At 41.5% G+C, this 25593-nt stretch overlaps 1 protein-coding gene across 1 annotated transcript in view; it reads right to left on the reverse strand.

Moving 5' to 3' along the window:
- Positions 1 to 23672, reverse strand: part of ANKRD33B (ankyrin repeat domain 33B) — a 38650-nt gene extending 14978 nt beyond the window's left edge. The window contains exon 1 of the mRNA XM_057428886.1: positions 23250 to 23672. Coding sequence (XP_057284869.1) covers positions 23250 to 23660 — 411 coding nt within the window. The 5' untranslated portion in view covers positions 23661 to 23672. The remainder of the gene's footprint in view (positions 1 to 23249) is intronic.
- Positions 23673 to 25593: the final 1921 nt, after the last annotated feature.

Here is a 25593-nt window from a genome sequence, read left to right on the forward strand (position 1 = left end):
AGGTGCAGGAGGCTACAGTTTTAGAAGGAAAGTTGCAATAAACCCCTAGATTTGACAATTATTTCCCAAATTCTGGTTCAGTGATACCATGATAATTTGTAGTTTCATGTTGCTTTTTTTCCCTTCTCCCCCCCCCCCCCCCTTTTTTTTTTGTTCTTTTCATCCATTTCTGTCTTTCTCTGTCCATCTTCTGCTTGCTGAAAGTTAGAAAAAGCAGATCAGCCAAGACACGTAATGAATCGATCACAACATGATTAGTCTGGAATCTTTAACTTCATATACCGATAAATACTAATATCCACAGCCATAATATATTATGAACTCTTATGATAATTTCAATTAATAAATATAACTGATACAAAGTTGTTTTCAGCAAACTGCTTTTTGAAGCAATCGGTAAAGCAGCTGCCTCTATCACATCAGTCTGCAGGAAAATACAGCTGTGCACTTAATGTTTTTCTAAAAGACAAAAATAAAGAAGTATAAATGAATTTTAGCTAGAATATTCTGAACCTGAATAATCTGGTTGTCCTCAGAAAAGAGATGACATTTTATATCATTAGTGTGCTACCAAGGCATCAATTATTCTGCTCCTCATATGAAGGGTCATGGTACAATTGTGAAGCGGTCAGTGTATGCGGAAAAAGAAAAATTTTAAAAGTTGAATCTTACCATTATTTTGTCAGTAAGAGCAACTCTCACACATATTCACTACATGTGAAAAGCTTTAGGAGAAGGAAGATGGATAATTTAAATGCATGTCATCTCCCTGAGACTTCAACCTTTGTCCTTCCACAGCATCCTTTTCCCTCTCTTCCCTTTCATATGTCCTCAACCACCACCCATTTTAAATCATAATAAAACCTGAAACTCTTCCCACTAATATATAATAATAATAAATTATTAGAAAGAATAACTATACATATATCACAGCATGCAGGCACAGCAGCCTGGATTTTCAAGAACTGAGGTGTTAGCTAAACTTGCTCTCCTGATCAGATTGCTGCCCATCATTCTCCCAGACCAATGAAACAGAACAGGCAATAAGAACTCTTCTTTAATCCCCTGTGCAGAAGCGACCTTAAACATGAAACTAGGTTTCCAGCAGATCCTATTTAATTTTTCAGATTTCACATACCGACTCGATGTGACAAACAAGAAAGTATAAGTCATCCATCACATCAGCTACATTAACATTTATTGTGGATTTTTCCACAAAAAGGAAAAATTCCACCCAGTCACAAGGTTTTTCCAAGTAGAAGCCATAATACTGCTAGGTGTTGAAGGCTCTATATTTCTTCTGTGGAATATTTGGCATTGCACAGAGCTTCCCCATGGTTCTTCTGTAGTATAACTTATTTTTATGTAACTAGCACAGTTTTGCAAGATCCCCTTTTGTTTTGAAGTGGCAGAGCAAAATTAACAATACTTTATTTAGAACATATGACAAAACAGTCATACCGGGATAAATTACTTATTTTCCTTATATTCTAAATAAAGTGTAACTAATTTTACTAATTTCATCCCAGACTACATAAATGGGCAGTTCGGGCACGGAACTACCTAAAGTTAATTAGTTGTTGCAACACCTTCCACAAGCAGTGTTTACAAACTGCAAGTTTCAAAGTGCTCTTCTGTAGTCAGCCTAAAATCATTGTATTAAAATTTCCTACAAAAGCATGAGCTTGAAATTTGAATGTTTGAAACAGAATAAAATAGTCTTGGGAAACTTTTGATTCCTTTTAAACTGATTTCTTCATTCGCCTTTGATTTCATGTAGAACTGGAACAGTGCTGCTACTTATTAAAATAAACTCCGTTTTGCTCAGCTGTGTTGGCTGGTGACATAACAATGTATCTAATGAAGTGAGGTCATGGATATCTCAGGAGGCAATTTTATAAATGAGATGTTTTGACAAAATTACAGATGTAAGGCTATTTGTACACTAGATCATTACAGGTAACAGGCATCACAAGAAATACTAGAGGATCAATAATGAACTCAAGCTGAACAAGAGAGCAAATCACATACAGCATGCAATTATTTTAGCCTTTAAAAAAAATCTCTTTTGACAACTTATTTTCCACCAAAATGCTGAGAATGAAAACAGCTTATTATAGCTTTTCACCTATTATCCCACTCAAAAATGGGTCTGGCAAAAGACTAAATTGACATTACTCGTTGCTTTTCATGAGCATCATGATAAACAACTGTCCAGTTTGCTTTGTTTGCATCTCTAAGTATTAATGACAATTCTGCAGGGTTAGTTTACAGCAATGATTAAAACTGCATGTAATTGAATTAGATGGGATAATGATTGCAATTCATAATCGCATGTAGGGACAACTATGAAAATTATGTCTAAGTCAAATGCATATTACACAAACAATGTAATGAGTAATAGAAATTGAAGAATAATGCAACATAAAAGAATACAAAGTTGTGTTTAAACTTTTTCTTGTTGATTTACTAAAACAACAGTTCATATATTTAATATTTTCTGCTACGTATAGCTCACTGTCATAACAGAATTACATATGACTATCACTAGAACATAATTCACATACAAAGAAAAAAATCTGGTCAAGTACTTCAAAATAAATCTCTCAACATTATTTCAGGGAAATTTTGGTCTTCACTCTGCAATGCTGTGAAACTTGGGTTAACAGAGATTCTAAATGTACACTATATTAAAAAGAGCAAAATTTAGTGCTGAGCATCACTATCGTCCATATACTAAAAGTTGTGTATAATACCTGAAACCTTTCAGTCGGCATAAAGCAATCTGAGACACTTTCATAAATGGCTGGAGCTTGTATCATAATTGGTTTAGCCGATCAGATCAACTGTGACTGAGATGAGGTAATTATTCAGGTCATCAGTCCCATGAGAAGTGGTGTTTATGTGCTACAGAAATCCATCAAGCACATAACTGTTAATATTATCTGCACAAAATAATTTAGGCTGACCTTTTAGAGAAAGGGCTGCAAGAGCTTAGTCACACGCAAATTTACACTGGGAAAGCAATTTAAAAAAAAAAGCTGGGAATTTAAATGAATTTTGTCTGACTGTTGCTTGGACAAAAACTCACATTCTTGGTAGAAGGGCAAGGGGGGAGATCCTGGTTTTGCCAGGGAAAGCGATCAGACAAGTGCAAAGGAATATTCTAGCAGGGACAGAGCAGCAGCATGCAAATCTGCTTCCTCTGCAGAGGAACACGGTAGCCTGAAGCACAGTCTCGTATCCATAAGCAAGCTTAAGGGGCACTGCCCCTTCCAGTCCTGAATACTGAAGGCACAAAATTGCCACCTTCCCTTCACAACATCATGAGTGCTCACAGATTCATTTCGCAGTGTGAAGTGCACTCTGCTAGCTAAAAACACAGGCCAGTCTGTGGACAGGCAGAAGATAAACCACCATTTTTCCCCTTTATTTTGTGGAATACGTTCAACTTCACTTATTTTGAAACCCCCTCTTATATCAGTCAGGCCACATGTCTTTAAGTAAAGGTATAGCTTAGTATATGTACCATCTCTGCAGAAGTCCTTACTTAATCTGTTCTAATCCAGGATCTCTCTGATCACCTCTAAAAATAGTCCCAGGAAAATTCATTTTACTGTGCCTGCAAAGGCTTGCATTACACAACAAAGAAAACCAGTGCCACTTGTGTAATAAATCAGACAACAAGAATAGGTAATAAAATTTGTGTAACTTTCCTTATTTACTAACATGAATCACTAGTGGTATAAGCAGCTGACAGAAACCTCAGGAGGCTACTGCCAGGGGCCATAAGGGACACACAAGGCAAATAAACACATGCCATGTAGTCAGAGATATTCTAGTAAGTGGGATATAAAGGAAGCATTTTCTTTTTAACTCTTCTCTGTTTTTTGGTTGTTTTTGCTTTTTTTTCTGTATCAAGCTATATAGTAAAAGCAAACAATTCAATGGGAAATCAAAAACCCTTGAGTTGATGGGAACTTGGGTGTTGTATACTGTTCCACAGGAAAGACAGTCCCAGATCTCGCACTGCCTGACCCCTTCTCCCAACACCAGCCATACAGTTGCTGATTGACATGTGCCCCTTGGCTGAAGCTGGAGGGATAGGATGACTATAGAGTCAGATAATTACATCTTGAACCCACAGGAAGCCTGAAGGGAGGAAAACTGGAGCTTTATACCAAAAGTAGCAGTCTTTTTTATTCCTTACTCCTGGTGGGGAGTTCTCATTTTCCCAGGAGGCAAACCCCAGGTGAGACAAGAACCACTTGCTCAGGAGCCCGTCAGCACACCCCATCCCCGAAGGATGCTCCGAGAGCCATGGAAGGCAGCTTTCTCTCTTACACTCCTTTACTGGCAGCATCTGCTGCCACCTCTCACCCAGCATGCGCCTCCCCCAAATCACACCATGTCCAAAGGGCTGGAGCACTGCTGAAGTACAGAAGACACTTCTGCTGTGTACCTGGCCATCAGCCAGTGCTCACTGGCAGCTCCTCTCCTGAGCGCTGGAGAAAAGGGCCGCTTTGTTCCTTGCTATATTGTACCCTCTTGGCCACCCTTTTTGCTACAGAAGGAGACCAGAAGCAGAGGGCACTCAGGGCTACATCTAGCAGTGGAAACAGCCCTGCAATAAATGATGAGGAGAGGGTCACTCTGTTGGCTGAGTTACAGGAGACCTGGGCTGCATTGCCAGCTGGTTTACTGTGAGTCAAATGACACTTGGCAATACTTCTAAAACCAGCACAACTGGACTTGCCACATGAAAAATCTTTTATTGTTCTTTCCTCTCTGAACCTCAGCTCTAAACAAAGAACTGAAGGCCTGAACATGTGAAAAACAGCCGGTAGCAGCTACAACTCAGGCAGATTTTAACATTGAGGTGTTTGAGTTAGAAATATAATGCAATTCCATTGAAAAATATATATTTATATTTTAAAAATGTTCACTGAGGATTTTAGCAGGTATACACATCCTTGCTCAAGATCAATTTTGGTAAAATAATGTATTATTTTGCGGTGACAGCTGGTAAGATTGTATTAGCAATGTACAGATCAGTCTGACGTTTCATCAGGTATAACTGCCTTTGCTGATGACAGCAGACCATTGTTCAACAAAGCAAGATACAGGATGAAGAGGTTTATATGGAAAGAGCAATAGTTCTCCCACAGCTGAAAACAAAAGGGACATTTGATGCAAACCAAACAGCCCAAAATTAAGCTTTGCACTGTATGTGAGATCTCTGGTCACAGCAGGGAGTAAACAAGGAAAGGAATGTGTAAGGAAACTTCAAGGACATACTGTTAAATAAAAATAACACGTACTTAGAATGAACTGACAGGTCACCTAGTGGAGCTTATCGTCATTACCCATACGTTAAAGGAAGTTATCTATCTCAGGATTCAATATCATGGCAAATCAGCCCAGGATCCCATTTTTGGGGAAGAGTTCTGTGTTCTGTTTATGGGATGTCTGGCTGTAAAGACAGAAAATATCATGGAAAGATGGTAGGGGAAATAACACAATTTTTGTCATGTTAAATTTCACATTTTCATTTTATTTAGACTGTCAGGTACAAGTCCTAAATAGTGATGATCCATGACAAATACTGCAGCCTTACTAATCCTGGCTTTCCTGTTTGTATAGCACTTACTAATCAGTGTTAATACTGTCAAATGTTAGTGCTAAGTTTTGATAGTGTTGACAGTAACAACAGATGATATGTGTCAGCCAAATTTATACAACCTTCTTTGCTATGCCTGCTTTTTGGTATTTGTGCTAGACAGGGGTCACTCAAGCTTAAAAGTAAGGGAAGAGACACTTATAAGAAAGAAGTGAGAGGTCTGACTTTAGGAAAAAATGTAAATTATGTACTGAACTTTAACAGGGGGATCCTGATATCAACCATGAAGGCATTCCTACCACAACTCCCATGTCAGGACTTTAAGGTGCTCTAAATATTAACAACCCAAACCATTAACTGCAGAGGGCTGGGGAAGGCAACACAACAGACTTCCACTGATGTCAAGATTCTGCCCCAACAAAGAGTGAGCTAACTTCTTTGTCTTTCACTGGCTTGCTAGGCAGTGTTCAGCAGGGCTTCCAAAGGCTGAAAACCACCCTGTGAAGAAGGATAATGTATTTACAAATCCTTAAATAAACAGTACATTATTACACTTTGCTTGGAACAGGTTCTTTCAGCTACTGATAGATTGAAAACAGCAAAGTGCTGACTGCTTCCTCCTACGGGCATACAAGGCTAGGAGTGCCTGCTGCTCCAGCCAATTGCTGCACAAAGCTGCAGTGGGATTGGGAACCACTGAAAGGAAGTGAGTAATGAGTTAGTAATGAGGCTAAAATACATCTTTTGTGGAAATAATTATATGTAAAACATTTTGGAGAACCTCAATTGCCAGATTACTTCAAAATCTGACATTACAATAATAGTTCTCCTATCCATATTTAATGGAAGTTTGTTTTTTTTTTATTTCATTTTTCAGAAAGGCAAACCCCTAAGAACTAAATAAAATGGTAGTCAAAGTTGGATCATTTAACAGCATACCCCAAACCTGATATGACTTGTATCCAGCACACTCTCTTACTCTGTAAGACCCTTAAGAACATTTGGAAACCAGTTTAGATCTGAACTCCAAGTCCTGGGCTTGATGGACATTTTTGTTAACTTCTCTCCTGGTCTCTAAATGTATGTACATATCCACACACATTTAAGATGAAAAGGAGAGGTTGCAGCATTTTAAAAATATATTTTGTAGTGCATTCAGAAGCCATGTGAAATGCATTTTGTGCACTGGCATAACTCTGTCAAAAACTACTCCCTTTGGCTTTGAGGAATATGATTCAACTCCTCTCTGTGTGTTTAATAGACACATTTTCCTTTACGTTATGTTCTATCAGGCACAGGCTGACCATAGCTTAGATCTATTGCAAGAGGCTAAACAGAGTGTTTGAATGCATAGGTTTTTTTCAGGAGACCTCTCCAAAAGTAATAACTCACAAAATCTTTGTAAGCAATTCATTTCAATTTGACACTGGCTGAAAGATATATGTACAACCTTCTAGTCCATCGTTATCTATTGTTGTATCTAATCTGTCTCTTCTATAACCAATATTTGAAAGGCCTCAGCCTTTCACAAATTTTCACTGTAGAGTTCTCTGAAGAGACACAGACAGTGATGAGCTTGTTAGCACTCTCTTTTGGCAATGAGCTCCTGTGGTTTCATCAGGAAAGACCTTCCAGAGAAGTTTCAACTCCGTTCTTCCAACTTGTGTAAATTCATTTTGCTTGTGTTTGAGCCCCTTGGTTATGGCACCAGACACAAACCTTGTAAAGAAAGATCCCGGGAAGAGGTTGGTCCATCAATGACTAATCTGCCACTGAAGAAAATATGCCAAACAAAAAGGTCTCTTTCCTCAAAAGGAAATCAACTTGACAAAGAAAGAAAAACCATCAGGATGGAAGCTCTTACTTGCAGAGGCCCCATGCTCCCCATGAAAAGCACTTCTTGGGACACCAGAGATGAGAGGCTGCCTGCATGTTACATACAAAAGTACCAGCCTATTTCCTCACCCTTTGATCTAAAGAAGCTGTAGGAGCAATAAAAGCCCAGTCTCCATCTTAGTCTGCCATTTCACAGTATGTTCATAACAACATAAATGGGTAACACCTTCACTGTCTCTTCTTCCCAACCGCTCCTGTGCTCTACCTTTTCAACCTCATTGCTTCCTTTTTTATAACACTTCTAAAAGTAACCCTCCCTATTGATCTTGGATTTTCTAATAATAAGCCTCACTGATGCTGGAACTGACTTGAATAGAGCAGGAAACTGTGGTAAACTTTATCCACCAGTTTTAAATAAAGAGAGGGGAAAAGACCAGCTGCCTTGCACAGCAGGAGTGCAAATGATTCTCAGATGACAGAGATGTGTTAGTATTTAGCCTATGGGATTCACCTTATGTGCTTAAGTCTAGATGTGTTATCACATAGCAACAGTCAGCATCCTCTTTTCAACCAAGAGAATAACATCATAAAAATAATCAAGAGAATAACATCATAAAAATACTGATGCTCAGGAAGAAATAATGTTGAAATACTATTGGTAGACATGAAAGAGTCGCTACTCTTTTACTTACTTACACAAAGATCCCACTGGTTGGATCCCATTAGCTTGCCTCTTCAGATTATTGTCAACTAGTGCAAGTGACAATGGTTCTTTGGATGTCAAAGTATCCAGGCTCTTGAAAGCCCTTATCATTATGTTTTCCACAGTGAAAGAGACTCCTTTATCTGATTTTACCTAGACTGGTTTTCAGCTCAGTTGTACCCCTTCTTCTTTTTTGCCCCAGCAAGGCAAAAGATTTATTTGTGCATAAATGTGAAAAAGATAACACGCTTTTCCTTAGAAAACAAACTATTGAGCAATAGATGTGTCTGTGGTGAATTGATGGGAGGTGTCTGTCTTTCGTTCAGAGACCTGAGGTGAAATTTAGTATGTATGGATTAGTGTCAACTCTCATGAACCTAAAGGGTTACAATCCTGTAATTCCACATATCCATGCAAAGCAGCTACTGTGGAATATCACAGGTGACTGTGCTGGAGGCTAAAGCCTGGATTTTTATAAGTTATTACTCCTTGGATTCAGACTTGTGAAACTTGGAGGAAAGTGCCACAGTTCCTGACTTCCTTTTGCTGCTTGCTACCCGTGCATTACTTATTACTAATGCTCCACACGTTGCACTGGAAAGTAGGTCTCCACAAAGAAAGAGAGAAGAGGCACTAATAACTGTAGTTTTTTAAACACAGCCTTGACAAATTCAGTCTCTGAATACTGGAGATTTTCAGTTCTGGGTGAAAACACTACCTTCAAACAAAGTATGCAATTTTTAACGCATAGTGAACTGGCATTACTAAAATGGAAGAGCACGCATTTTACGCTCAAGTTTTTCATCTTCTGTAACTGTTAGAAACACTGATGACTACGATCACATTTTAAATTACATCAGAACATGTGGATTATGTTTCAGTAAGACTTTCCCAGTTTTCATGTAAATGTGCTTCGGTCAAGGGCAAAGATGATTGTGCTCTTGTGACATCCCACCTACACCAATGACTCTGTAATGTTCATGGCTGATCAGAGAGCAAGAACTAACTCCTAGTATAAAACCCATCAAATTACAGTTCTCTCTATTTTAGAAATAAAGTAACTGATTGATAGACTGCATAAAGCCACTGGAGGAGCTAGCCTCCTCAGACTTCCCACTGAGGAATGATTCCTTCTTGAAGGTTTAGCATCACCGCTTTTAACAAAAGGCGGAATTGTATTTTTTAAAAATCAGATACTACCATTTGGCTAAATCAAGGACAACACTGCTGCTACTGGCTTGCAAGTCCTAGTGAGAAGCCCTGCATTTATTTAGTGCTGTATTTAGGGAACGGGCTTCTTATCCAAAAAGATGCTAAAAGAGGCTTAGCCTGGTGGATTTTTGATTGAGAAAGCACACACTGTCACATGGAATTCATTTGTTCAGAGGGATTTTTTTTTCCCTCTGGTATCTCACTGTTTTTTGTAGATTCAACTTTTCAACTTTTTAAAAATCCCAAAGAATGCGGCTCAAAAGTGGCTCTTCTTTTAAAGTGTGCATTTCCATTTTTAATTTCTCTCTTCTATTATCTCAACTGGCTAAATAAGGATTCATCATCCACTGCAGCTGTAACAGGTATTAGTGTATGAACAGACAGTTTAGCAAAGGTGAAAATCACATTTGGAATATTCATGTGAGAGAGAGTAGTGTTGCTGCCCTATCTGTTTCAAGTCAACTACAGTACTGCAACTTGAGTTTAATAAGCAGATGTAGCACACGCTCATACTGTATCTCATTATCTGGTGGCAAGAGCTGAGTGAGGCTCTACCTGCCATTGGTGCAGTCTTCCCTGTTCTACAGAGACTGTGACTACCCTGTTTATCTCAACTGTGTCTATCTCTTGCAATAAAGGCATGAAGGCACCTTCTGCCTCTGTGTTTGGATCTAAAAATCTCATCTTCTAATGAATACACCCTCTTAATCTAAAAAAAATAAACATAGGGAGGGATTTAATACTAATACAGTATTGAATTTGAGATAAAGAATTTCAGGTATCTCAGGTATTTAGTGCAAATACCTGAAAAAGAGAGGGAGGATCAATTTCATATTTATATTCAAATGTCTGGAATGACTAGGGATGACCTGCCTTTGTAAAAAACTGCTAACTCATTAAAATTACATATCCACTTTATAGAACAGGGATTCATGTAAGCATTCTACTTTTTAATTTAAGGACCTAGACCTATAAGAGAAATAGTAGACATTTAAAACACAGTATTCTTAACAGAAGAATAGCTTTTGCTGGAAAGAAACACACTACAACAGAAGTGGTATGTATTAAACATATCTGATGTGGTTTTTTTCAGAGCTGTTTGCAGTGAGCTTGACACATCTCTGTGCACCACAGCAGCTGAAATACAACAGCCTTTGGATACATCAAAACATTGCTTGGCTGTAGGATGGCATTTTTGTTGCTAGAAGCTCACTAACCAGAGCAATATCTGAACACACTAAGGGGCATTCAAATGATACTCTAGGCTCCTGCAGGAAAAGAAAAATAGATAGCTGGCTTACAGGAGATTTTCAGTATACAGCTGGAAACTAAGACTCATCACAAAAGCTTTCCAATGTCTCCAGCTAAAGATTTGTAAATAAATACCTTTATATAAAATAAAAGGATACAGAAAAATATTGCCTACCTGACTCATTCCACCTCAGTTTGTGACAGCCTTTACTGCTCACAAGAACAATATACCCTGTCATGTTCAGTGGTGGCCAGACATCATAGCAATTATCAGACTAGCACTTTCACATAACTGAGCATTTAACTGCAGCCATATTATTCATGACTTTTAAAAATTAGGGATGAGTGAATGGGCCTGCACATCCATCAGCAGCCTGTGTTGCTTTCCAGGATTTTCTGGTTTTCTGTTAGAGGAGGATTCTTCCCATCAGTATGCTCAGTATGGCATTAGGCATTAATGCTCAGTATGGCATTAGGCCACAAAAGCTGTCAGGGATGATCTGTTGCTATTAGAGGGCTCCATCTAAGCAAACCAGATGGCTAGTTCAAAAAAATGGAAGTGTATTACTACTAAAGGTCTAAACAAAGATACGCCCACACCTGCAGAAATTGCTGTATGGTAAATGAGAACCTTTGGTAGAACTAGATTTGGTTGATTAAAGAGACTTGACCATTGAAATAGTATGGAGGTGACCTGTAAGCACAATTTTCTGCACTTTTGTGGTGAATTTTCTAAGATACGGAAACACAGAAACACATGCTTTGAAGAAATATTGCAAAGAAGATTCCATTAATATTTGATGAAGAGCATGATGGAGAAGGAAACTGTCCAACTACTGGATAAGCATAGGGTGGTTAGCAGTAAACAGGAATAATGAGAAAAAAAAGCTGGGGTGAAGAGCTATTTCTGCATTTCAAAGGAAAATAGTGCATGTTTGTGTAACTAGATGCTTATAAATTTGGCATTCTGTTATTAGCAATGTATGACATATTCTTAATATAAATATTCAGCTGTGCAGCCCAATTACATACATTACACTGAACAAAAAGCATTAGATTTCCACCCCAAAAGGAATAACAGTAATTTTTCTGAAGTTAGTCCTTGTTCATTTAGCAGTAACTCACTGACCACACTTGTGGACAAATCAAGCAGTTTTACAGGAGGCTGAGGAAAAACAGATGATGGCATTTCTAGATTTGATTGATGATTAAATATACCCAACCACAATTAAGGTGATATATGGTAAATGTCTCTATCTTTTTGGCACTTAACTTCTTTCTCTTTCTTCACAACTGAGTACATGGAGCATTAGCTGTCCTCCCTCAGCAGCAGGCCTTTAGGAGCATACTTAAACCCATCTTTGTGCTACCTGAGAAGAATAAATCTCAGGAGCATTAAACTTCCCATCTCCCCACAGAACTCCCCACAGAGCTGAGCTGGGGCACCAGCAGCATAACCTGGGGACTTTTTATAAGAGCATATAGTGATAGGGCAAGTAGGAAGGGCTTTAAACTGTAAAAGGTGAGATTTAGATTTGATATTAGGAGGAAGTTCTTTACTGTGAGGGTGGGGAGGCACTGGAGCAGGCTGCCCAGAAAAGCTGTGGATGGGGCTTGGAGAAACCTGCTTTAGTGGAAGGTGTCTCTGCCTGTGGCAGGGTGGGTTGGAACTAGATGTCCTTAATGCCCCTTCCAGCTCTAACCGTTGTATTGGCTTGCTTTTACAGGGAGTTTTCCACACACTGGATCCAATACACTTAATAAGAACTTGTACGGAGACAAGTAAACACACTGAGACATCTGACTTCAATAAACTTCATACATGCTATTTTAATTCAAGTAAGGTACTAACAAGATCATCATGTACCTAATATTCAGTTCAGGTTCCTATTCCACAGGCAGTTCTGCTCATGGTTACCTCCAAGTCATGTGTTGCATCCACACAAGAAGAATAATTTTCCAGTCTAGGGAATGCCCACAAACCATACAGCAGCAGAGCAGTAAAACAAAACAAAGCACAACCAACAACAACTTCCTTTCTGTACATGATAAATAGATGGCAAGGAAGATTCAGTCCTACCCTACACGACAGCAGAACACAGCATGGCGTGGACTCTATCCCACTGGCAGGTGCTGGCAGAAGTTTGATGGGGGACCCCAGAGCTGCCCGAGCCTTTCCCCACCACTTTTGCTTGCAGGCTGTGGGACATTCTCTGCCTGAGGGATGGCAATGAGTTTCTGTCCCTGGGGCAGAAGGAAGATGCATTCACTCTGTTCCCAGGGACCTTAAAGTTAATTATTTCTTTCCCTGTCATCCATGAAATGACAAATGGTTTCACTTCCCCTCAAACCACAGACCAGGGTGCCCTTGAGGAACAACACGGGTTTCATTCCAGACGTGGTATTTCCACACAGGTTGTTCTGCTGAAGCAGTGCCGTAGAGCAGTGTCTCTGACATAGTTACGCTGCTCAGTCTCCCATGCAGACAGGACTCACCTGATGCAGCTGTGATTAAGTGCCTGCAGCACAGCACAGAAAATAACCTGCTGTTTCCCAGACATAGGTTTCCTCTGGCTGCTGTTCCTCCATGCATCTAGGCATTTACTATAGAGTACAGCTTATCTCAGAGTAAGCAGAAAACTCTCCTACTGCATTTGCATTTTTTACTAGCTCAGAGGGGCTCTGTAACTCAAAACACTATGGTTTCATTAACATTTGGGGCATTTCATTTCCCCAAACTTATTATTCTATTAAGAATATTGTTATTCTATACTCATTGTCTAACAAGCTATTCTATTTTATATACTTTTTATAGAAAATCCTTCTATATTCTTCTGTATAGAAAGAAAAATATTTTAAATTAACTCCTTAAGCACGTGAGTTTTAGCTCTGCCTTCTCTTGAAACCTTTATCAAATCTAGATACAAAGAAGTACCCTTCCACCTTCCCTTTCCTTGCATCCACACTTAAGGACACTTTTATGAATATATGGCTATTCTCCCCATGTTTCCCTGTCAAACAGCTAACAGGTGTGCTGAGCCTTTATGCTATGATCTACAAACAGCAAGATACTAGGTTTTGTTAAAAAAAAAACAAACCACCACCAAATACACCCAAAAGGCTGCTTTTGTGAACAGAATTAATATATTCAGTTATCTGCCACTTCCCCTCTTCAGAAAACTAGCAACAATGGCTTATGTGTAACCTCCTCCTCTAGTAGTAATCGAAACAAAACTTCCCCAAAGGCCCAATTCTGAGCTGTGGTGGCTACTGGTGGCGTCTCTCAGCAGCAGCAGTTGGTCTGTCTACACACCGCCTGTCCAAAAAGACAGGGCCTCACATACTAAGAGGCAAAATACCAAAAAAACACCCCAAATTAAACCACATATTTGAGGAGGTATTACAGGATCAGGCTCAAAACGTTAAACATCCAAAATGCATGAAGCAACAAAAGCCTGGCCATGACTCATTCTCATTTTGCATCAGCTTGCTTTCAAACTGCTCCCTGTGGAATGTAATAGACATAATAGAAAATAATACAACTGAAAAATGGGAACTATTTCCACATTGTGGGGTTTTCCCACAGTGGATACAATTTGAATTGCTAATTCACTGCCAGATGTGCAACCACAGACTCTGTGACAACCATCCTCTTCCTGAGGCACTTAATTATTCCTTGTTGTGACACACTGGGTATGCTATAGGATTATATTTAGCCCAGGTTGGAGGGTTTCTGGTTTTTTTTTAATGAAAGAACCCTTAGAAATGGGTAAATTCAAACCTCTGTGGCATAACATTTTAAGTCATTTAAAAGGGTAACCTTCTGAGAGAAACTTTATTTATGAAAACATTAAAGGTGAACTCCTGTCTCCAATAAAGCCTGTGGGAGTCCTTCATAGCTTTCACATCCTCCAGAGATTTTCTTTCCTATTTAAAAAACCTACCAGCAGTTTTTATTAAATGGCCTTTGTGCAACACTACCTCAGTCACAAAATTTTAACCTAATTCCACAGTGCAATGACAGATGATTTAGGAAGAGTATGCAGAAAAATTGTTAGTAGGCAATACACTATTTATTTATTTATTTTTGCTAAAATCCTACCCAGAATAGAATAACTCATATAAACAAAGTATAAGACCTGGAAAAAGTATCAAAATTAATGACAAAACCACCAATTTGGGAAAAACTGCAGAATCTTAGAACGGTTTGGGTGGGAAGAGATCTTAAAGATCATCTTTACCACCATCAACACCTGCCATGGGAGGGACACCTTCCACTAAACCCTATGTCATCCCACTTGAAAACTATCCTATTGCATCTGAAAAAAGTATACAACATGTGCAAACAGGATTTCTATCCCAGCCATCTCAAGTGTTGTGGTCTGGCTTTTCAGCTCCATAAAATGTTATTTTACACATAGCACTGGTAGAGTCAAAGGTGCCTTAAAACTGGACCTCTCCAAAAAAGATCTGGGAATTTTCCTTACTGTAAGGTACTGCTGAAGTAACCACCATTTGACGTTGCATGGTGGCTTCTGGGTGGCCTCAGAGAACTGAGCTGTTAACATTCTGCTTGCTCCCGTGTAGTTCAGTGGTTACTAAGGGGTGCTCCAGGTGGCCTAGCTTTTAAGGCACCTCTGACACTACCAGAGCTCTGTGTAAGATGCCATTTTATGAAACTGAAAAGCCAGGACACAAGGCTTGGAGGAATACTAGGGAGGCAAAGCAGAACTGGGAAGAAATTATTAAAAATTGGTCATTTCCTGCTTTAAGAAGACACAGGGTTGCTGGGATAGAAATGTTTCTTTTTCATGTCCCAGGATGCTTCCAGAGATTTCTTATCCTGTATCAGGCACCAGTTAAGCATTTAAGTCTTCTGCATGGGAGTATTCAAATCCAACATATGTAAACAGGAAACCAATGTCACTGTCTTTTTCTACCTCTTTTATTGCAGGATTTAAACCTGACTCTTCTAAAGACAGTTGCTCTTCATGGACTTTTCTGAAGCTCCTTTCTCCCCTCCAAGTTCTTTTAGACCTGCTCTTTTTTGCAGCTTCAGCATTAAAAGGAATGTTTGTTGGAAGCTGCCTATTTACAATACCTATGCATTACTTGCAAATAGCCCTTTTAATATGCCAAGCTACAAGAAACTTAATTTTAGCTAAATCTTGAATTTTGGAGAGCATTTTATGCTTCAATAAAATTTCACAGAAAGGATCTTAGGAATCTTTAAGAGAGAAAAATAGTGCCAATAATCCTTCTTGAGTAACTCCTCCACAAGAATATAAATTTTCATTTCCTAATGGGATGAAGGAATTAGCAGCATCACATTGTGCACTGTGAAATAAACCTCAAAGATTCTTCTGGAAAAACGCAGTAAGACATCCCAAGGTCACATTTCTTACCTGTGTTATAGGCACGTTCTATTTAAGACACCATTATAGATCTGTCATCATTATTGATGACAAATGTCCCAGACAACCGGTCTTATTAGACCATTATTAGACTTTAAATGCAGATATACTTTATTACATCTGGAGTCAACCTATGCTCAGATGGGTAGCCAGGATCATCCTTGCATCTCTGAGAAGCTCTGTAAGTCCACATACTTGATTTAAGATACTAATGTGAACCACTGCTTAAACTAGAACAAAAGATTGCTATGACCTTCATTTCTGAGTTACCATCAGGCTAAAAACATCCCACCTGTTCCATATGCTTTGCACGAAGTAATTTGTCAAAATTCCTCAAGAAACTGCTCTTCACCTGGTTTCTCTAAAAGCTGCATTACTTGAAACTAGATTAAACAACTTTCTCATGTTGATGAGGTCTTCAAATCTGTATCTGTCAGTTTCAGTAAGAGTTACATCTGTTACTGATGTAACAGCTAGTGCTGCTTTTGACAATAACTGCAAATAATACATTACTACCTGTCAACTGCATGGAGGATGCAGCAGGTCTGGGCATGCATTTCCAGCAGTCTGCTAAAGATCTGAATTTCCATGCTTAATGATCAAGCAACCTCCTTCACGGTCCTTATTATTTGTCCTTTTTATTTTAGAAATTGTGTACTGTGTGTATACTTCTTCTTAGTCAAGTTAGTTTAAAGGCTATGTTCTCGTGCCAGATTTACAAAGGCATTACCTAACACTAGAGGTGAATGCAGACAAGGGCAGGCAGACAGCTAACGCACGCTCTTCTGACAATGCCTCTGGGTCCCCATGTGTGTCAATACAATCCACACTCTGGTTAGCTCACAGAATCTCCTCTTAGCAAACTGACTTTGCATTGTCCATGCTCTATGTACTCCTTTCTGATGTCTTCCCTTGAGTTGTAACTACAGGATTTGAAGGGTTCCAAATTTGTTTGGAGCAACTTTTGTATTTTGACATCTACTATTCCTTGCCTTGCCTTGCCTTCCTCACTCCCTTTTTAAACAGATACATATTTCCAGGGACCTTCTTTTAGTACATTTGGGTATTTCTGTACTTTTTTTAATGATTAAAATTAGATCACTTTTGCTATTAGGGTCTTTTAGAAACTATTTCCATCCAAAAGAATTCCCTTTCATGGTTTAGTGTCATGATGTTAAGTTTCAATACAAGCCTTTCCATAAGAATACCTTGTATGAGAGAATATGAGAGAACTGAAACTGCCTAAGAAAATACGAAAAAAGTTCCCAGCACTGTAGCAGATGACATTCTTCAAATTCTTTTTTTGACATGGGATGATTTCCACTATGCACCATGACAACTGAGAAGCAGTATGTGACAGGGTTATCTTTATCCCTCACCACAAAATGCTCCACTCATTTTTTTATAAGTTAGCATTGTGAAGATAACAAAAATAATATACACAGGTTAATGGAGTGCTATGCAAGCTCTGGCACTTTTTGTAACACATGACTTTCTAGCAAAGCAGTATCCAGCACAAGGTTCACTCACCCGGGAAGCGGGAACTAAACCACTGGCTCCCTGTCCCCCTCAGCCAGACACTATTATAGGAGCACAGCCCTTGAGCAAAGATAAATTCAGGTGCTAACCCCATGGGGGATTCACTGTGCATCTGTCTGTGAAACGCTCTGAAGGGTAATGCTCTCTAAACTAGCTGAGTTGCCCAAAGCAGCCTCTCTGTGGTACTACAAATCCCATGGACTGCTTTGCCTTGCTGAGCAGCAGTCTGCAGCATAGGGCACAGAGACCAGTATGACATGTCTGGAGCTTCAGAGGCTGTCACGGGTCCTGTAAGGAGGCTGGGTAAGTGACACCGTTCAAAAACATCCTTTTACAACCAGAAACACACAAACAGACCTAGGTTGCATTCAGAGAAACATCTCCACTCAAGGAGAGTCACTGGCTGATGCTCTCCAATGCAGCACATCCACTGCAGGAGGTATTCACTGCGCCCAAATGATAAGTCTCATGTGCCTTGTCTCTGCAAAATCTCTCAAAAGTCAGCAGAGGGAGGCTTTTGGACAAAAAGGAAAGGGACAGCAATAAGAGCATGAGCATAACATAGGCACCTGAATCACCCTCTGGAGAAACCCACTCGTCTTTGCTGAGGAGAGAAGGAGAGCAGGGAAATAATCTTCCTAATTCATGCACTACACCACGGTGTGACCCCCTCTCTCTGGGAACTTCTCTCCTGCTCCTACTCCTCTGGGCTTACTTCCATGTTTGGCACAAGCTTACGTTCTCACAAGCTTTTCAAGAAGGTTTCTAGCTGAGACGCCACTACCTTATTTTTATTTAGTCAGTAACAGCAACTTCCAGGCTTTGGATGCATCGCTATCCTTCTCCATGACTAAGTATCATGAGAGGGGAAATCAAAAGAAATTTAGATCAAGGGGAACAGCAGCCTTCAAGCCCCTGTTTTCTTCCCTCAGCACTAAAATGAGAAAGGAACAAACAAATCCAGTCCCACTTGGTGATGGAGCTGCAGAGCTATTGTTCCTCAACGGAAAACTTACTCCAAACAAGTACAGATCAATGGCATCCTGTATAAACCATTACAAGAAAAATTAACTGTGCTCATATATGAATTTGGGAATATTTTCTAAGAGGAGAAGAAAGAGCCTACAAGCTGAGGAACATAGATCATTTTGTCTTCACACCTTTTAAGGGAGAAAACCAAAGATGACAAATGTATGATCCCGCTATATGATACACTTACTGTTTAACTGCAGATTGGTTCCTAGTTATCCATGGAACTGGGCAAAAGACTCATTGAACAGTTACATAAAACTGAAAAGCTGAAAAAAATCTACATTTGCAAATATATGTGCAGGAATATTCTCTCACATAAACCAATTCTGAAGTGCGGAGTTACAGAATACCTACTAATACAGGCTGTACCACATGGATGATTAACATAAAGCCTTTCTGAGAATGAGCTGCAGTGATTATTTTCAATCTGTCTCTCCCCCATTCCTTATTGCCTTCTCTATTGTCATGGCAAATTTCTAAATTTGCTTGCATTCTGCAGTTAGGTAACATCAGATTTTGTAACTCTGTCTTTCTGAGTATATACAATCCTGGTCACCAGGCAAACTTTAATATTAAGTGATGTTAAACTTACGAGATGCAAATGTCTGAAATTCTAGAAGCGTGGTTAGCAAGGACACAAAATCAGGCCCTATGGTGAAAAGCAGCATCATTATGAAGATGACATTCAGGTCTCAGTCAGGTCAGCAGATTGCATCACAGCCACAACTTTGTTTTGTCATATATATTTGCAAATCCCTCCTTAGTGCTAGCATGAGGCAGGTAAATACATCAGCATTAATAAATGAGAGGTCACCCTGCATGATCTACAATTACTGTATTATACGCTGTCACAGTTATTTTCCAAATATTTCAGTGTTAGATTTGTCAAGGAAAGGAAACCAGCAGGACCAAGCCAGTCTTTTGGGACTCCATATACAGACAGCAGTGCCACAGAAGATGCAGGGATCAACCCTTTGGGGATCCTATGCAGATAATGATATCTAAACTGTTGTTGTCTCAACAGTAATGGAAACGAGACAGGGAAGGTACCAGTCTTCAGGCTACATGTGGTGACTAATAAATTGGATGTTGTGGGGTCTGGTTTACTGCAGGAAGGTGAATTTAATGAAAACCTGTGCCTGGCGGGAAGTTCTGCAGCTTGCAAACAAAGCATGGAGAAAATCTGCTTCTGCAGAAACCCCAGGAAAAAAACACTATACAGCCTTGGCAAATTGACTCAGAAGAGAGAACTGATGTATTTTCATAAAAAGGATGGAGGAAAATAAGTAAGGTTACCTCTGGATCTTTGTGTTTTTAGAAATAACTCCTTCTGAATCTTAAGCTGATACACTCACATTTTAGGGACAAGGTAAAAATTTAAAAACAATTGCAAAACTCCATCTGTTTGTGCCCATTGATTTAGAGAACTTAACCATTAGGAAGTTACGTTTTGTGAGCTGAGTTTCCTTAGTTTCAGAATCAAAATATGGTATTGTCTTACTACTGCAACCTCTTACAGGCTTTGTCTATTTTGAAAAAGCCCTAATTTTTGAATTGTGAAATGAAACTCTACTTTCTATACGCAGCAGGGGATTGTGAAAACAGTTAATATATTCACTTGAAGCTGTCCTTTTACTATCCCACTTTCCAAAAAACAAGTTACTCTTCTTCGCTGTCCTGTCTCACAGAGAAGAAAGAACTTATAAGAAACAAAAGGTCAGCAAAAAAAGGCTTTCCAATAAATGCATGCAAGATAGCATGGGAACAAACATCTCTGTGAAAGAAGGTGCTGAAAGCCAACAGTACAAGTTTCAGTAACTGTAAAATTTTGTCAGCACAAATGGTGTATGTAACTCATTCAGTTACTTTTTGGCAGTAAAATTAAGTTTTGTTTATGGATAATGGCCAACGACTTTATATAACATGCAAATTCAAGAGCTACAAAAATTCCACAGGAAGGGTGACAAAAGACCTGAGCAAAAATTCCCTTTTGTCAATTAACGTTCTCTGAAAAAGGTGAATTTGCCTTGATGTCCCCTGCGGGGACATCGGAACTGCAGTCACACCAGAAGTTCCAGCTTCCCAGCGGAAAGGTTTCTCCTATCCCATTCATGTCTGTCTGGAAAAGAAAGACTGTCCTGCTCTGTACTGGTGCAATCAGGGCACATCTGTGAGGGAGGCAGAGAGAGAAACTGAACTCCTGTATCCCACATTGTTCATGAGGCTTATAGACATTGCTGAATTACAGAACTTCTTTTACTCTGCTTTCATAATGTCGTGGTTTAAACCCAGTCAGGTAACTCATTCACTCACTCCCCCCCTTCTTTCCCTCCCCCTGCTCCCAGAGGGACGGAGAGGAGAATTAAAAGAATGCAACTCCCACGGGTTGAGATAAGAACAGTTTAGTAACTAAGGTATAACACAAATCACTACTGCTACCACCAATAATAATAATGATAAAGGAAATAACAAGGGAAGAGAATACAACACCTCACCACCAGCCGACTGATAACTTCCCCCCAAGCCCGACCAAGCACCGACCCATACCTCCTCCAGCCCTGCAGTCTCCCAGCCCTTCTGGCTAACTCCCAGTTACATCCTGGGCATGACGTGCTGTGTTATGGAATACCTCTTTGGTCAGTTTGGGTCAGGTGTCCTGTCTCTGCTTCCTCCTGGCTTCCCCTCCTCCCTGGCAGAGCATGAGGCTCACAAAGTCCTTGGCCAAACCAAAACATCGCTATCAGCTCTGTTCCCAGGCCGAAAGTCAAAACACAGCACTGCACCAGCTACCAAGAAGGAGAAACATGACGGCTACTGCTGAACCCAGGACACATAAAAAGCACAAAAAAACCAGAACTGATGTCCAAGTTTAATTTCAGGTCAAATGGAACATTTGCTTAAGTAGAGAAAAGCTTTTTCTTTCTTTTTTTTTTTTTTTTTTTTTAACAGTATGAACAAATAAGAGGAACTTTCAGTCTGGATTCAAGCTATAACTTTGTTTCTTTCCTGGGAAGCTGGAGAGACAAAGAAGACTAATCTGCTTTTTAGGAAGTGGGATGGTGAAGGGCTTCCGACCAGGAAAATTCACTGTTTTCTTAACCCTGATCCAATCACCTCTGCCCAAGGAGCTACTGTGGGATGAGTGCTGATGTTGACACCAAACTTTTTCTTACCTCTTGATCAGCTCTGCAGGACCCCAGCCTGGAGACGGAGGGTGCCTGCAGCTTCACAGCTGGCTCAGACCCACTGCTGGGTGGGAAGGCCTGCCCTGTGGACAGGACAGCCATGGAGCACTTGGTCTTCTATGCCACGTGTAGAGTGGGGCCAAACCTCTCCACCATCACACACTTGAGACACACTGAATGTCTCAGTGGAGGCAAGTGTCCACGCAATGTCAGGGCTGGATTTGGGCTCCAGCTCAGGCCTTGACCTCATAAACAGGACAGATGTACCTGCAGTATCTTAAGAATCTCCTGTAATAAATGTTTGGATCCCACATGTTACCTACTGAGAGTATAACTACACCATATGTTGGCTTAGACAGAAAAGTTGATTTAAAACATTTCTACCTCATGTTGCTCATTCCCACCCCCAAGCCATAGGATGCTGCCCCCTTAGAAGTATTAATACCAAGTTTTGTATCATTTGCAGAAATTTACAGTAAATCAGATCACTAGAAATCTGTATTAAAAATCCTTTGGGGTGGAAGTAAAGATATTTGTGGGAAAAATCCCCAAAGTACATACATCTAAGACACAATGAAAGCCCCTCTGCTAACAGCACCAAACCCAAATCACTGCGTTATTTTTGATGTGAAGACCATTTATGTTGCCAGAGTGTATAAGTCACTTGCCCAATTAAAATAACACAGCTTTCTTTCAAAAGATTTCTGTCACAGACTATCCCAGAAAATTTTTTGGAGATTGTTTATGCAAACCGTAAGTAAAGATTTCCTAGTTTTAATACAAACAGTAGTAACAGCAGCAAGAGGAGTTGCTGTTGGTAATCTTCAATATTGTTGCTCAAACATTCCAGTTGCACATTACCCAGGAAACCTTTCCCAAGTTTTCACCCTCTGGTTTAGTGAAGTACACTTCCGCCCTTGCAGTAAAACTAAGTAACAGGGAAAAACCGAACCACAAACCCTGTACTGACACAAACCACCAGAACAGCTCACCAGCAGCAAAACAAATACCAGAGCTCCAAAAAGTCTTATTTTAGCACAGGAATACCCTGAGCCATGCAGTGAGAACATGAAGTACTGCAGGGGATGGGCTGCCAAGTAAAGAGGAAGGTTTAGCCCTGCTGAACACGACTGCTGCTAGCAACGCACTCTCTCACCAGTAACCTGCGGGAAAACAAGACCCATCTCAAAACCGAAGGCGGGAAAACTGGAATCTCAGCCTTCCTCCCTTCCCATAAACTGGCCGCTTACTTTGCCACAGACGGAAAGCCATGTCTAGCACGGCTTTCTCCTGTCCCCTGCCCCTCTACGGAACCGCAGACCAGCACCCTTCAAATGAAAGTGGCGCCCCCCACCCCGCGCCCGCCTGCCCTCGACCCTGCTCCAGAGGATTCAGGGTGCCGGGACAGGTGGACGCTTTCCCGTCCCTGGGCTGGGGGAGCAGGACGGGATGCTCACCCGGCGGTTACGGTCTGTCTCCCGCACCTCCTCCTCTTCGGGGCCTTGGCGGATGAGCGCCTTGAGCACTATGGTGTTGTTGGTGCAGCAGGCTCGGAAGAGGGTGAGAGCCTCGGGGCTGTCGCGCCCCCCTTCCTCCAGGGACCACTGGTCCTCCTCGTCCTCCAGCCCCCGCGGCGGGTAGAAGGAGTCATCCGAGGCGATGCTGCAGGTGTCGGGAAGCTCGGAGAAGTCCTCGTACTCTTCGCAATCCTCTTCCTCCTCCTCCTGCTCCTCGCCCAGCCCCTCGGCGGCTGCCCCCGCCGCACCCTGCTCGGGGTCGCTCTCCTCGGCGCTGGCCATGTCCGGCGCCGGCGCGGGGTACACGCGCTCCCCGGACAGCTGCTCCCCGGCCCCGGACAGCAGCACCATGGTGGCCCGGGGCCGGGGGCTCCCCTCCGGCCCCGCCGGGCCGCCCTTGCCCTCACCCGCCGGCCACGGGGAGCTGGCCGAGGGGTCTCGCTGCCAGCTGCCCTGTGGGGACTAGCGGCTCTTCCCCGTGCAGTCCCGCGTTCGACGAGGGGTCCCTCTGCCCCTCTCACGCAAGTTTGAGGCCCGTCCGGCGAGTAGCCCCGCAGCAGCCCGGCGGCCGGCACCCAGCGGGCCGGGGCATGGTGCTGCCGCCGGGACTCCCCCGGGGCCCGGCCGGGCTCGCTCGCTCAGCGAGGTGAGGTTGCCGGCAGGCAGGGCCGGTCTGCGCAGAGAAGAGAGTTCGCCAACTCCTGGCCCGTAATCCGCTCAGCATCTCTCTGAGACGATTTGGGCTCAGGCTTAGCGGGGTAAAAGCGGCTGGCGGGGAGAAAGAGGAGGAGGAGGGGAGCGGGCGGCGGCTCCCTTCGCGCCGCAGGGCCCTGCTGTAGCTGTCGGGGGGAAACCTGCCCTTCGGCGGTCGTTGTCCTTCTGCGCGGAGAGATGGGATGGGCCACCGCAAGCCCGTCCGCGGTAGGAAAAGGGGCCGCCGGACCCGGGCGGGTGAGGCAGAGGCTGCCACCAGTACCGCAGAACAAACTGTGTGGTCCCGAGAGCCGTTGGTTACAGCGATGTACACGAAACTTTTCAGGAATACGACTAGCCCATGTAGCATTGATCTTTTGGAAAAGATACAAAAACTAGGTAAAATATGGCATTTCTGTGCTTTGAAAGAGAGCTTTAAAGCAATTAATTCCTTAAATCACATCACACAGACCTGACAGTTTAACCAGCTGTAAGAGATGTCAGGCATTTCCTTTTTATGGAAGGCATTTGGAGATTAGGCTGAGAGGAATAAAGCATGTACAAATTGAGTCCCAGCTTTGTCACAGTGCCTCTAAAATCTTTTTCTTTTCAAATGCCATGGATTAGCACCATTCTCTGGCAGTGAAACAGTGGTGGGGGGAAACACTGTGGCCAACAAAACGGGGTATTTGTTTTCTTCAAGAACACTTTGAAGTGAACCTCGTATATATGACATCTTCAGCAGGTGAATGTCCAGGGTCTGGGTCCCCGTCAGTCTGACAAGAGAAACAAGCTGGTATTTCTGCATGAGGTGAGACAGAATATGATGCACACTTCGTTTATTAAAGGGAAGTATGAGTGAAAAGAAAAAAGTAACTGTGAGTAATGGGGCCCAAGGAGTAGCTGTTTACAGTCTTTAGAGAAAACATCATGTGAACCAGGCGTTGCAAGTGAGAGAAAGCTCAGTGGCTTCTTGCTGATCTCTAACTGGAAGGGTTAGCCCAGGGCCTAGCTGGAGGACATCCATAATCACAATTAGTAACAAATAGCACCCTGATTAGCAAGGAAGCTAAACTGGGAAGAAAGGAGATTAAACTGTTCACTCACCTCCAGACACCTCTGGGATCATAGCTGACGTGTATTATCAGCCATGCTTAGGCTCATGCTGCCCATCTCCCATTATCTCTTTGCGTAAAGAAAGGCCCCATACTCCAAAACCACTCCATGTGCCTGTTCCCAAATCAGATGCTTCTGAACTGGCTTCACCTGCAGCATGACAGCTCTGTCGAATTTTTCCTTTTATTGCCTATCCATTTCTTAAGTACTTGTATTCACAAATTTTAAGGGCTCCACTCAGTTAACTTTTTGTTTCCCACTCAGTTAGTGCGGCCAGGGATCTGCTCAACAGAATGGTATTTCTTAAAGCAGTACTTGTATTTTGGAAGAACTTCATTTTTGCTTGAGACCCTGCAGCTGGAGGGGAGGGAGTATTTGTCTTGTTCTCAGCCTGAACTCATCATAGAAGCTCAGAAAGACTTTTGGCTCTAGTAACTTTGGTAGCAGACAAACAAAAAACCTAATTCTCACTACA

This window comes from Pezoporus wallicus, unplaced genomic scaffold, assembly GCF_028554395.1.
Source record: "Pezoporus wallicus isolate ANWC-B61680 ecotype Strahan unplaced genomic scaffold, APGP_CSIRO_Pwel_v1 contig_6658, whole genome shotgun sequence".
Taxonomy (NCBI): Eukaryota; Metazoa; Chordata; class Aves; order Psittaciformes; family Psittacidae; genus Pezoporus; species Pezoporus wallicus.